Source organism: Miniopterus schreibersii (assembly GCF_964146895.1).
Source record: "Miniopterus schreibersii genome assembly, chromosome: 4".
NCBI lineage: Eukaryota > Metazoa > Chordata > Mammalia > Chiroptera > Miniopteridae > Miniopterus > Miniopterus schreibersii.
The window spans coordinates 60,635,523-60,648,978 of record NC_138105.1 but is presented as its reverse complement, the minus strand read 5'-3'; the positions used below and the strand labels follow the sequence as shown (position 1 = coordinate 60,648,978).

The 13,456-nt window shown below is 52.0% G+C and overlaps 1 protein-coding gene across 1 annotated transcript; it reads right to left on the bottom strand.

Annotated features, from left to right (window-relative positions):
- Positions 1-4,985: 4,985 nt before the first annotated feature.
- On the bottom strand, positions 4,986-11,553 carry SOX7 (SRY-box transcription factor 7). Its single transcript, XM_081136697.1, has 2 exons — positions 11,256-11,553; positions 4,986-7,706 (listed from the first exon to the last, which is right to left on the bottom strand). The coding sequence occupies exons 1-2, from the start codon at positions 11,491-11,493 to the stop codon at positions 6,787-6,789; spliced, it is 1,158 nt and encodes a 385-aa protein (XP_080992823.1). The 5' UTR covers positions 11,494-11,553; the 3' UTR covers positions 4,986-6,786.
- Positions 11,554-13,456: the final 1,903 nt, after the last annotated feature.

Genomic DNA, 13,456 nt, shown 5'->3' with positions numbered 1-13,456 from the left:
GCTACCCCACTGCCCCTCGGATGGATGGAAGATGAGTGACTCTTTGAGCCGGTGATGTGAACGTCTGGGAGGTGACCACACCCTACACCTACATGCAGAACATGCCAAGGGTGCCCAGAGAGTCTGCTTCCCACTCCCCGGTGAAGCTGCCTGCCTTGCCCTCTCACAGTGTAGACAGGAGACCTTCCTCCCCCTGCCCCCCTATATCCATACAACATTCAGCCTCTGATTAAGGGGAATGCAGACCTGAGAGAGGTGTGGAGGGAACCACAACCCCTACTCATCCTCAAACATGGTCCCATAACAAAATGGAAAGGAACCTAACCACCAGCCATCAGGGTAAGATGGGGACGAGGTGTGTACATCTCCACAGATGACATCAAGCAGATAGGGACAAAGAATAAAGCAGGAGGGACTTCAGGGAGGTAGAGGAAAGAACTTTTGATGGTGGAACTTGTTAGATTAGCTTACAGAGAGAAAAATCCCTTTTTCTAGAGGACTCTAAAGTCAAATAGAAACCCACTGCGCAGAATGGCTGAGGCAGTCCCCAGAAGAGGTGAGAGAATGGACTAAATGACCCAAATGGTCTCTTTCCATCCCAGCTCAGCGCCCAAAGAAGAGAGCTGAGTTCCTCTGCTACCCTCTAGCCGTTGTAGGGGTCCTGTCTCCTCATTTCTCCCACACAACCAATCCCAGTATGACAATTGCTGAACACACAGCTCCAGATTTTTCTAACTAGTACCAGCCTCCAAGCCTAAGAGAAATCTACATTGTCTAAAGAAACCTAAAATAGACATTAGTTACCTTATGCATGCACATAAAGCTCCACAATTTTTCAAGTACCTACAAATTCACTAAGCACCCACTTAGGAGAAAACAGGTGCAGGGATTTACCTAAGTGCCAATCAAAATCCAATGATGGGGTAAGGGCAGACCCTGTCCCCAGGTCCTGGCTCTTTCCAGATGCTGTCCTGCTGTGTCTAGAGTTCCGAGCCCTGTGAATGCAGCCAGCAGCCCCGATGGAGTGCTCCAGGGTCACTGGGGAAGCAAACATCTTGCCTTGTAACTGATAGAACGGTCCTGTCCCCCATGGAGTAAGTTGACGCTCAGGAAAGGGCGTGCCATCCACCATGGTGTTTAGGGAAAGGAACGTTCTCCATTTGCCAGTGGAAGCCAGCAGCAAGTCTATAACAGGTCTTCAGGAAGACAACGCCGCACGAGTAAAGCCACTGTAGCTTGGTCAGAGGTACATCAGTTATAAATACTCTTCAGGGGGTTTAATTCTTCCTGTTAAGAAAGATTCAGTTCATTCTGGGTATTGAATGGAGTCATTTTGTGCCTCAACTATCAATTGAGACCCTTTGGAAACGTGTTCATGTGCTTAGACCCAGTGCTACCCTGCTGGGAATCCAGCTAAGGACATAAACAAGTAGACGTTCGCTGCAGTGTTACTTATAATGAAAAGAATTAAAATGGGACATTCAGTTATCTAATGGCAAGTGAATTAAGCTACATTAATGCACCAAAGTGTAGTGCCATTATCAAAAATGTCAACTGTGAAGACAAATACCAATGTGGCAAAACTTCTACAATAGGGTGTTGAAAGAATAAAGTCAAATGCCAATGGATCTAGATCTGCACTGTGAGCACATCAGGTCCAATTCTGAACACATACAAGACTAGGGAGCTTGGTGTGTAAAAATAAGTATGTTAAAAATAGTTATGTCAATGGAGTAGGTAATTTTTTTTCCCCAAATTCTTTCATATTGATTTTTCAACTGAAAACACTTTTTGCAGAAATATATAGCTTAAGGACATAGGAAAATGTTTATCTAATATTAAGGAATAAAATGTCAATTATAAAAGACATATGTATATGTATATGTATATGTATATGTATATGTATATGTATATGTATATGTATATGTATATGTATATGTAGAACTAGAAAAAAGACAAAAAAAAGAGACTGGACTGATGCAAAAAAATGACCAGAAGTGTCTCTAAGTTGTGGGCAATAGATGACTTAGTTTTTCTCTGTGATGTTATTTTTTCTCAACTTTCAACAAAGACTGTGTCTCTTCTGAGAATTAAAATATCAATAGATGGTAAAGGATAGATAGATGATAGATGATAGATGATAGATAGATAATAGATAGATAGATAGATAGATAGATGATAAATGATAGATAGATGATGATAGATAGATGATAGATAGATAGATAGATAGATAGATAGATAGATAGATAGATAGATAGATGATAGATGATAGATAGATAGATGATAGATAATAGAGTGGATGGATGGATGGATGGATGGATGGATGGATGGATGGATGGATGGATGGATGGATGGACGGATGGATGGAATAGATGAAAAACAAATGGGTGGGTGAGATGGATGAATGACTAGATGGCTAGATGATAGATAATGACAGAGAGAGAGATGATAGATACATAGATACATAGGTAAATACATATAGAGCTATCTTTTTTCCTTCCTTCCTTCCTTCCTTCCTTCCTTCCTTCCTTCCTTCCTTCCACCCATCCAAATCCCTTTCACTGGGATGAAATCAAGAGCACAACCTTCTCAAAAGAAAAAGTCGGCAGTTACAAATGTTACAGATCATCTGTCCTCAGCTCTATTCTGCTGCCCCAAGATAGGGTGGAAGAGAAGATTCCCGTCGGGTGCCCACCTCCTGACCCGGCTGCTCCTGGCTGCGCTCTAGCAGGTGAGGGTGAACAGCCGTGGCTGCTTCGCATCCAGCCTCAGAGCCTGAGAACTACACACACAAAGGCTGTGGGGTCTTGGTTTCCAGAGAGATGGGCCAGAAAATTAGGAACCCAAAGGTTTTAGGTTTTTCTCACTAAGATTAAACAGAATACCAACAGGGCATCTCAAGTGTTTACTTTAGTCATTTGTTCATTTACTCATTTGTTGAGCAGATACTATGTGATGGGTAAATGATTCTGACATCAGGAGGTAAGTGCCAAAATCCAGATCTGCTTAAGCCCTCCCAGCCCCCCTTCCCAGCAGGGTCGGGGACATCTGAGCTTGACAAGGACAGTGAGTAGGATGCCATTAGATAGATAATGGGAGTGAGGGTCTCCCCGGTCAGGGAAAAAGTGTGGGGAAAACAAGAAAGTATGGAAACAATGGGCTTTCTGTGCAGTAGGTACACCATGTGGAGGGGGCTGACGGGGACCATGAGGGGCTTCTGGAAAGAAGAGCATCTGCGATAGGGGCAGTCACGAGCAACTAAGCCAGGTGTTAGGGGTCCTGAAGCTTGTACAATTGGGGGGAGGGGGTTTTTAAAGGGAAGGATACAAAAAATCTTGCTTTTTGTGAATTTTATAAAAACAAATGGCTATGTGACTGCATTACCAGGGTCCTTCCCAGGAACCTGCAGAAGTGAGGGCGCGGGAGGCATGACCCCTGCTGGCTTCACACGACCCCGCCTCTGCGCCCATCCTGTGTGCCAAGCGTGACGAGCCGGCGCTGAGGATCTCAAGGAAAAGAGGTTGAAATGATAAAATCTACATTTAAGAAAAATAACTTATAAGTCTTCATATTCATCAACTCTTATCAGGCAAAGCAAAAAGTGCTCTTGTCACTAGGGCACCACTGTGTCACTCAGAGCTGAGCAAAAGTGAAAGAGAAAAAAAGTGAAAGAGCAGCCCTGTCGCCTGCCTGTTTCCTGTATTCCCAGGGGCAGGGACAACGCCCCCACTCCCACAGTGTGTCCTGGAATGAAATCCGCGCCCTTTGGCACTGTTGAGGGCCGATGTCTTAGGCAGATGCTGTTGGACAAGTCCTCCAGCCAGATGATGACCCTGCAACCCCACTGTCAGCTGTGCTGGGCCTGGGCGTCAGCGAGTTCAGATTTTGTCTATTTCTGGCCCTGTAATTTCCTCTTTGTTCGTTCTTTCTTTCCCTGGGCTGTGATAGGTATGCATTGGACGGCATGTACAATAATTCCACGTCATGGTGGAGCACAAAGCCCCTGGCTGTGGGACTGTTAGGCGGATGCTGCCAACACTATGTGATAAGCAAGAGCTGAAACCCCAGCCACCACTGGCCCAGTGCGGGGAAGCCACACGGGATCACCTCCCACCCTGGGCCTCAGTGTCCCTGGCTACGCAATGGGGTGGATGGATGACAGGGCCCACCTTGGGCTGTAGATGAGAAATAGTCCATAAAACTCGCTGTAAAACTCTCTACACCTATAAAGTGTTATTAAAGTAATGACTATAGATTATGATAAAAATAGAAGGAGGAGCATCTTGGGCCCTCCCAAGACTCACTCCTTGGCCCAGAGGGCCCAGGAGAACACAAGACTACCCTTGACTCGAACAAGTTACAACTGCTTCACAGCGGAGAGGAGCCAGACATGGGTGACCTGCACGGACTGAGTAATCATCAGTTTTTTTCCAGGCACTTTCTGGCTGGCATTTTAATCCTAAACCTCACAAGATGTTACATCCTTTAATTGATGATCCGTATGCTCCCTTGCCTTCTCACAGCATTCCATCCAATTTCGAGAGCCCACATGTCTTGTTATTGCCACATCTGTAAATGCATAGTAAAGAGGGCAATAGTCTATTTTTCTAGACTTTCAAAAAGAAGGAAAAAAAGTAGTAGCTTTAAGTAAGCAACTGAGATAACACATGGTTCGAATTTATAATTGTAAAGATAACCTGGGGAGAAAATCTGTTCTGCAGGTAGGCTATAAATTGGTCTTTTCTTCCATTAATAACAACAATTCTGTTTTCAGTGTGTAATATTAGCCTTTATCTCTTCACCATAATTCAAAAATAAAATAAGCCATCCTTACAAATAGCAACTTTTTAAAATAAAAATTAAAAGTAGGCGTGGAAAACATTTTGACCAATACTGTAAGTAGCACTGGGCATAATATCTCTGCCTCATTTGAAAAAGTTTCCTTTTTTGCACAACTAGGTTTCAAATGATAGAATGGTCATGGTAAAAAAAAGTTTATTTAAATTAAATATTTTAGACAAATTAATATCTACAACCGTTCCAAAGCATGTGTAGTTTTTAGCAAAAAAAAAAAAAAAAAAAAAAGGAACAGTTTAGCCTAATGTCTGTGACCATGTTTTACAAGATTATTGATACACATTCTGGACTGCACCAGTCAATCATATTGTCAATGGTTTACTATTTATTACCAAACATTGTATACAGTAGTAGCATAAAGATTAATCATATCTTATAAGTGATTTTACAATCGGACTCCTTGGAAGGAAAAAAAAAAAGGATCTTTCAACGATACAAAATATAAGGTGAAAATAATAGGAGAATATATAAAACACTTACATATTTCATACAGGCAATAATATGCAGACATCGAAAGACAAACAACTACCTTTTCGCTCCGTTAGGTATGTTCCTTCAAAGGAGATCTGAGAGGATAGAAATGTTCTGGGGGTAAGGTCAGGGCTCAGAAACATTTTCTGAATCACAGTGGGCTTTTCTGTTCTTTGGGAAGTGAGCACAACATAGGTGCAGTGGAGAAGTTGTTATGAAGGTTGTCTGAAGGTGTTACCTAAAGAACCAATAAATTCCCACCCATGGGAATCAGGCTTGGGATTTTTAAGTCAGGGGAATCTTTGAATTAGTGGCCAATTCAGAGGTGGAGGAAGAGCAAAGAAGAGAAAAAGAAATCCCAGGAAAGGGAGAGAGGGAGAGGGAGAGGGAGAGAGCAGGAGGAAAGCTCCCTTTGCTTCTGCAGAGGGGAGCATATGCTGAAATTTTGCTCAAGAAACGAACACATTCAAATTGGAAGAAACTCTGTTTAGGTCCCCTGCTCTTTGGGTCATTAGGAACCGGGAGTTGATAAAAAGTTGCCAATATCAACCAAAGTATCTGATTTAGGCTGCAAAGGCATGCATGCAAGGTAAAGGTGTGCATGAAGGTGTGTGTGTTGCGTGTCTCTCCTACACTGACTGTACACATTCAGGCTGTGTATACTCTCTTGAAATGTGTGTTTTATAATAATAAAAAAGAACTTATCTAAAAAATATATTTTGCAAATACAGCTTGAATTCAATCTCATTTTCAGTGATGCAGACAACCCTCGTGCTTGGAAAGGAGTCCTTTTGGACAACTAAGATCATTCTGGAAGGCAGCGCAAGTGCAGAAGGCCCTGCATCCTTGGGCTGTGCACACGGAATTATCACAGGTCACACCTTAAGGAGCTTACCGAGTCCAATAGTTTCCTTTTAGCCTTGAGAGAATCCTAAATCAGAAAACCCTGGAGCAGAAGGGACCTTACATGTTAAATCTGTCCCTCGCTTTACGGATGGGGGAAGCAGACTGGAAGGGAAGGAGAGGCCAGTCAGGGTGTCACCGGCCCTCTGAGGATCCTGGGCCTCTGGATCCCAGCCCAGGGCTCCCAGGTGTGAACGCTGCTGGGCTTTTCGCACATTTGTTTCTGAGATGGGAACAGAAAGCAGAGGTCTGTGAAGATTCTACCTGGAACCAGCGACTTTCAACAGCTCCCTCGTCTTATGCCCAGGTATAGCCAACGGAAACCCATCTGAAGGAAAGTTCTCAAAACGCAGGCTGCTGGAGAGGGGAGGGCGGGGAAGGGGAGGGAGCGGGCGCTGGGATCTGCAGCCAGTTCACCGCCCTCCCTCCCCCCGCGCGCGGCCGCACAGGGCGGTGGGCTCTGCTGGGTCCAGGACCGAGAGTGGCGCCGCGGAGGCCGGGCTGGACAGGCGGCCGGGCTGGACAGGCGGCCGGGCTGCACAGGCGGCCTCCGGCCTATGACACGCTGTAGCTGTTGTAGTACGTGGCCGTGGCGTCCGCCAGCACGGAGATGAGGCTGGTCTCTGTGGGGCCCGCGGGCGTCACCTGAGAGCCCGGGGCATGCCCACTGAGGGCCGCGGCCCCCGCAGCGGAGTCCGGGTGGCCAGCAGTGTTCAAATACTGGTCGAACTCATTTCGATCCATGTCCCCCAGGAGTTCCACCTGGCTCAGCTGATCCAGCGCATCGAAGCCGGGGTGCTCGGGAGGCGGGGAGAGCTGGCCCAGGTGCGCATGGAGGTTGGAGTGGAGGGGGTGGTAGGTGGCAGGGGAGTAATAGGCAGGAGACGGGGGACAGCCTGGCACAGTGGACATCATAGAGACGCCCGGGGACTGGCCGAGGGCCAGGGAGCCCAGGGGGTGGCGGCAGTGGAGAGGGCTGGGGGTGTACTCGGGGGAGTAGGGGGGCCGGGGCAGGTGGGGGATGCGGTGGGAGTGCGCGTGCTCCTCCTGGCAGGGGGAGGAGAAGAAGGTCTGCTCGGGCTCCAGCACGTCCAGGGGCGACATTTCCGGGGGCGTGGGCAGCCCGTAGGGGTACGCGTCCGTGCTGCCCGCGGTGCCGCCCCCTGCCGGCCCCTCGTGGTAGCAGCCCCGCAGGCCGGGCAGGGCGGCGCCCGGGGAGTACTCACCCCGGTCCTCCTTGTCGCCCAGCGCGCCCCGGCCGCCGCCGCGCTTCTCGGGCAGGGCGTTCTGGTCCCGGGAAAGGGAGCTCAGGAGGAAGCCGGGGTCCACGCGCTTGCACAGGCGCTTGGCCTGCTTCTTCCTGCGCGGGCGGTACTTGTAGTTGGGGTAGTCCTGCATGTGCTGCAGGCGCAGCCGCTCCGCCTCGTCCACGTAGGGCCGCTTCTGCGACAGCGTCAGCGCCTTCCACGACTTTCCTGCTCACACAAGGCAGAAAAGGCCACTGTCAGCATCTGGCGGCTCGGGGCGCAGGGGCGCCTGTCGCAGACGCCCGCCTCCGAGCATCCGCCGGGCACTCGCCTGCCCACGCCCTCCCCCATGCCACCCGCGGCCCTCCTCTCCGCAAAGGACACGCGCGCGCTCCTCGCGCCCTCATCCCAGCCCGGATCCTGCGCGCACAGGGAGGCCAAACCAACCTCCCCGCCTGCGTGCAGCAGAAACGCTTCATGCCCACGACAGTCGCAGTCCCATCACCTCTCATATTAAAGCCATCAGGTGACACAGCCAACATGGAAACGACGTGGGACTCACGGGCGAAAGGCCAGTGTCAGCCAGGATGCAAATACACAAGGACTACAACGTCGAGTTGGGTTCTTTGCACGCTTGGAGAGCCGATTCTAATGATTTGTGTATTTCCATGAAAACTCCCTGCCTTCGCTGATTCTTGCGGTTTCGCAGGAAGTGATACTGTAATATTTATTTATGGCATAAACCTCACAGGCCTCCGGGGGAGGGAGCCCAGGTAGAGTTAAGAGTTCCACGGATATAATTAAATGATAGGATCTCACTTAGGTAATGTCTGAAGGTCAAATAGGACTCTATGGCATGAAGACCTGACGGTGGCCAGAATGCTAGCATCTGCTTGCAACATGCACATATGCACACATGTACACGCAGACAGGCACACATGTACACACACACACACACACACACACACACACACACGCCTCAGCCTCCAGTCATCTACTTGGGACCCCTCAACCCTGGCAAGGGCACCTGTACAGCCATTGACTCTCCACACAGAAGCAAACCCCTTAACTTCCCTGGGTCTCTATTTTCCTCACTAGAAAACACACTGAGATATTACCCAACTCAAAACTCCCTTTTTAAAAAGCACAGCACACATGCAACCCAAGGGTAGTAAAATGCTGGTTTCACTTTTATTTCCTATTCCTCCCCACTCACTTGTGTGTTGTTTTGTAAAATGCTTTAGTCTTTCAAAGTACGTTGCACATCCCTCCAGCTGCAGGTGTCCTGAAGGTCATTTCTGGGCCCCTTAGGTTGTTACCACATAGAGTGAACTCAGATTCTACAACTTTGACAAGTTTCCCCATGACTCTAATGTATGCTAAAGTTTCAGTCACTAGCCTGGAGGATAGGCCCTGCTAAGTCCTATAAGGAAAGGGGCACATCTCCTACCTGGAGCCTTCTGCATAGGGCAGAGTAGAGCTGTGTGCATGGCCACCCTCTGTCAGTGCCTGTGCCCATGCTGGCTGGCTCTGTATACCAGGCCCTCAAAAGGGGCTGGAGGAGCGGAATTATTAAAGGTGTTCTACCACTGGGATGAAAGTCTATAACTATTCTGACTGTCATCAATATAATTCGCCATCACTTAAAAGGGCAACTTGAAAAGTGTTAGGAACTCTGGATTTGGAGCTGGTCTGCAGTTCCTGGCCTGGGACTGATGCCACAAAATTGTTGTAGGAGGTCCAAGATCCAGACACACACACACACACACACACACACACACCCTGCCCGTGGACTGAGTATATAAAATATGACTAATTTTAAGTGGACCTGGATGTTGCAGTATTAATAAAATGTAGGTTAATTTTAAATGTCACTAAATGTGTAACTACTTTTATGCATGTTCTCACTCATAATATACTAAAAACACCAGTGTTACTGGGTGATGTTTTTAATGTTAAAGATTAGAAAGCTTATAGTCAAAAAAGTTGGGAATCTCACATCCAGTCCTTTCCTAGGTCAGAAAGGAAAGGGCTGGGTGAGGTTCTGGGGGTGGAAATAGATCATGCTATGAACAGATTAGAAAGACCATATTTGAAAAAGCAATGCCAGGCTGGTTTCCCTCGCCCAGTGCCAGGGGCTATGTGGTTAAGCAGTAAGGACTCTGTGTCTTTCCTGCAAAAATGGACTAAGTGTAAATAGACAGCAGGGATCAGCTTACGGGAGGCATTTGTCACCCAAGTCCCTTTGCCTGCCCTTTCCCTGGGAGCAGGCAGCCTCAATCCTGTAAGGCTCCCCAAACCAAGTTCTCCTATCCCTGGCCCTGGGTCTGCTCCAGCCCTGTCAGAGCTTCTAGGAATAGCGTCTAGAGCCTACTGAAAAAACTTTTAGAAGCCCCCACACAAAGAAGTGTTCTCATTTCTTTAGCCAGAAATCTGAGGGAAAATATGAACTTTCAGGTTGAAGACAATGTTTTATTGTTGTGTATATTAATACATCTGTCTTTATGCCAACCATGTGAAATACAATTTTAAACTTTTTTTATGGAGAAAGGGGCTCACTAGTACACAGGCTTCCAAACGCACCCTGGGCAGGCTAACCAGGAGGCTGAGCTGGGCGGTGGAAGGATCTTTGACATCAGCACTCCACCAGCGGCTTTGAAAGGGTGTCTACACAGCAGGAGCCCCCTCCCCGTGGGCCTCTGGCTTTAACCAGCAGAAAGGTGGGCGTCAGTCCTCAGTCCACCGTTTAGATCCGGATGGAGCCCAAAGCTCCGGCGGAAAAAGGAAACTGTGCTCCTTTGGTTCTGGGTCTGGCGGGGTTGGGAGATCAGGGCCGGCCTCTGGTGACCACACACTGTTCCGCTCACAGGGCCTGGGGTCCCCTCCACACACAAAGCACTTTGAAAGCTTCTCACCCGTTAAAACGGATAAAAACCACATCGAAGGGGCTAAGAGGTTAGCAGTAGGGCGGAGTTGGAAAGCGCTCAGCTCCAGACAGGGGCGAGACAAGAAAGCCCGACAGGATCTCCGGTGTTGCAGACGTGCCCCGCCATCCTTTCTCTGGGCTCCTCCGGCCAGGCTTGTCCCTGTCCCCAGTCCCACCACCCCTGCTGGGACTGGCGCCATCACTAGGGAAGCCACCTGGCCAGGCTGCGGGAGGACAGACCCTCCCTCCCCGCCGCCCTAAGCGTCCGAGCGAAATTAACTAAACTGCGGGGACTGAGAGATGAAGCCTCTATTTGCGTAGACTTTTTCCCTGTTGCTTTAATAATAAAGCGAAAGCAGGGATGCGCTCCGCAAGGTCTCTCTTCACGAATATTCGTTAATAACAGTTACCACCTCCCTCTGTGATGGTGCCAGAGGTGAAGCTCAGGGAAAGACCGATTTTCCGCGCTGATCTTCCCCGCAAAGGCCAGTTCCAACCCACCTCGGCGTTTCTGTCCGGCTGCTCCGGGTCTCCGCAGCCGGGCGACCGGGGCCTGGACCCTGGGGCCCCCAATTCCGCTCCTGTCCTCCCGAGTGGACCTCCCGGGCCCCCCAGGGCCAAGCGGGTTCACTCTGGGCCTTGCCAAGGTGTCCCTACCCTGAGCCCAGTCCCTGCGCGCACACCCACGCTCGCACGGATGCCCGGCCTCGCGGCGCAGCGACGCCCGCGCTCCCCGCTCGTCCCCACTCGCCGGGTCCCGCCACGCTCGGGGCGCTCGCCCCAGGCCGGCCCTGCGCGCGCCCCCGGCCCGCGCCCTCGGGGCGCGCCCGGCCCGCCGGCCGCTCACTCACCCAGCATCTTGCTGAGCTCGGCGTTGTGCAGGTCCGGGTTCTGCACCGCCAGGCGTTTCCGCTCGTCCTTGGCCCACACCATGAAGGCGTTCATGGGCCGCCGGATACGGCTCTCGGAGCCCTTGTCCCCCGGCGGGCGGGGGGCGGCCGGCGGCGACAGCCCGTCCGACAGCTCGGCTTCCAGGGCCGGGCACTCGAGCCCCTCGGGCCACGCGTAGGTTCCCAGCAGCGAGGCCATGGCCGCACGGGGTCGTCTCGTTCCGCCTCGCGGGGCCGGCGTTGACCTGGCCCTCGAACGGGTCGGGGCGTCCAACTTGGCCCGCAGCCGCGGCCCGGCCCCTTATTTATCAGCTTCGGGCGGTCGCGTCCTCCAATGACTCTCGAAGGCGGCTCGGCCCCTCCCTCCGTCTCGGCGCGGCCCCCTCCCTGGGTCCCCGGCCGCCCAGTCCCCGCGCCGACGCGCCGGGAGCGGGAGAGGAAAGGAGGGCCGCTTCCCCGCGCCCGCCCCCAGCCCGCCCCTCCGCCCGCCGGGTCCCTCCCGGTCCTCCGGGGATCCGCGTCCCGCCGCCCCGGGGCCGCCTCCCGTGCCGCCCGCTCCGGGCACAGGTGCCGCGCGGCAGAGAGGCGGCCGCGGGCCCCTGGCCCGAGAGGAGGCGCCGCGCTCCAGCCCCCCGGCCGCGGCCTCCGCGGGCCAGACTCCACCAACTCCTCCCGGGCGTGGAATCCTGCGGAGAACCGACGCCAAACAGGTTTCCCTGGGTGTGGCCGGCGCGAGAGACAGTGACCAGAATCCCCCCAGCAGCCCGGGAACCGTTCTTAAGGGAACAAACCTACAGCCTGCTCTTCCAAAATGACGCGGGCCCCCGGCCCACTTTGGTGGCCACCAGAGGCCCACTAGGGCCGGAGGTGGATCCCGCATCGGGTTCTACGCAGTACCCACCCGAGGGCCCCCCTCGACGTCCCCGCAGCCCCCGTCTCTAGGGAGAGTGTGGCTGCGTCCTCAGTTCGCGTTCCCTCGGCCACCCGGCCTCTCTCGTCCTACAGCCCACTCCCCAACCCACCCTAGTCTCGGGGTCGGGGTCTCCAGCTCCCTCGCCTCTAGCTCTTCCCTCCAGGAATCCCCGTCTTGTATTTTTTCTTTTCTCCTCCCACCAGCTCCCGCGGAGAGAGCGGAGTCCCTCCGGCCCTCCCCCACCGCGTCCCCTGGGGCTTTGGCAGGACTTGAGAGCTCCCGAGTTCCCCGCATCCTGACACCCGCAGGGTAGACGGGGCTGCAGGTTCGGGGCCTGCGCTCCACTCGCAGGGCTGCGGGCTGGGAGCTCACCGACGTCCCGCAAGGGCGCGACCCCTTCCCTCGACGGCAGCCCCGCGCCACCCAGCTTCCTGTGAGTAGGACTGTTCCCCTGGCCCTGACGTCAGCGCTGGCACACAGTAGGCTCTCAGGCACCGCCAGATAAGTGAATGAGTAAATGAGTGAGTGCGCACGGCTGAGACACGCCCTGCTGTATCCCACGCGGCAACCCTACGGCCCGACTGGGTCCTGGAATCCGACCCACAAGCATTAGCCGAGCGCCGCCGCCGTGTACAGCTCCGGGGGGGGGGGACCCCAAAAGGAGGGAGCACTGCCGCGGGAGGACTGCGGGGTCTGGGTAGGGGCCTGTCTTCAGGGTCCGGGTAACTTAATGAGTGGCTCTGGGCAAGGGGGTCTCTCTCTCTAGCCTCCTTTCCCAGCCCTAAAAAGAGGGCGATGATAGGATTGATCTCACTGGGCTGCAGTGAAGATTCGATGAGATACGTGTGCGAAGTTCGAACTCTACACATGGTGGCAGAGGTTAAGCTAACTCTAGACACAGAGCCTGTAAATTCTAAGCCCAGCTCCAATGCCCCGGCGCGCAGGGACTGAATTCACCGGCGTCCGGTGCGCAACGGGCACTCCCCAACGGGCCCGCGAATGGATGGAGAGGTGCAACTTTTCGTTTAAGTCCCGATTTTATTTATTTATTTATTTATTTATTTATTTATTTATTTTTAATTTTTTTTTAAATATATCTTTATTGATTTCAGAGAGAGAAAGGGAGAGGGAGGGAGAGAGACAGAAACATCAATGATGAGTCATTGATCGAGCCCACAACCCGGGCATGTGCCCTGACCGGGAATCGAACCCCGATCGCCTGGATCGCAGGTCGACGCTCAACCTCTGA

Coding starts and splice junctions, on each gene's coding strand:
- SOX7 (XM_081136697.1), bottom strand. CDS start 11,493: ATGGCCTCGCTGCTGGGAACCTACGCGTGGCCCGAGGGGCTCGAGTGC. Junction 7,707..11,255: donor CGAGCTCAGCAAGATGCTGG/GTGAGTGAGCGG, acceptor TTGTGTGAGCAG/GAAAGTCGTGGAAGGCGCTG.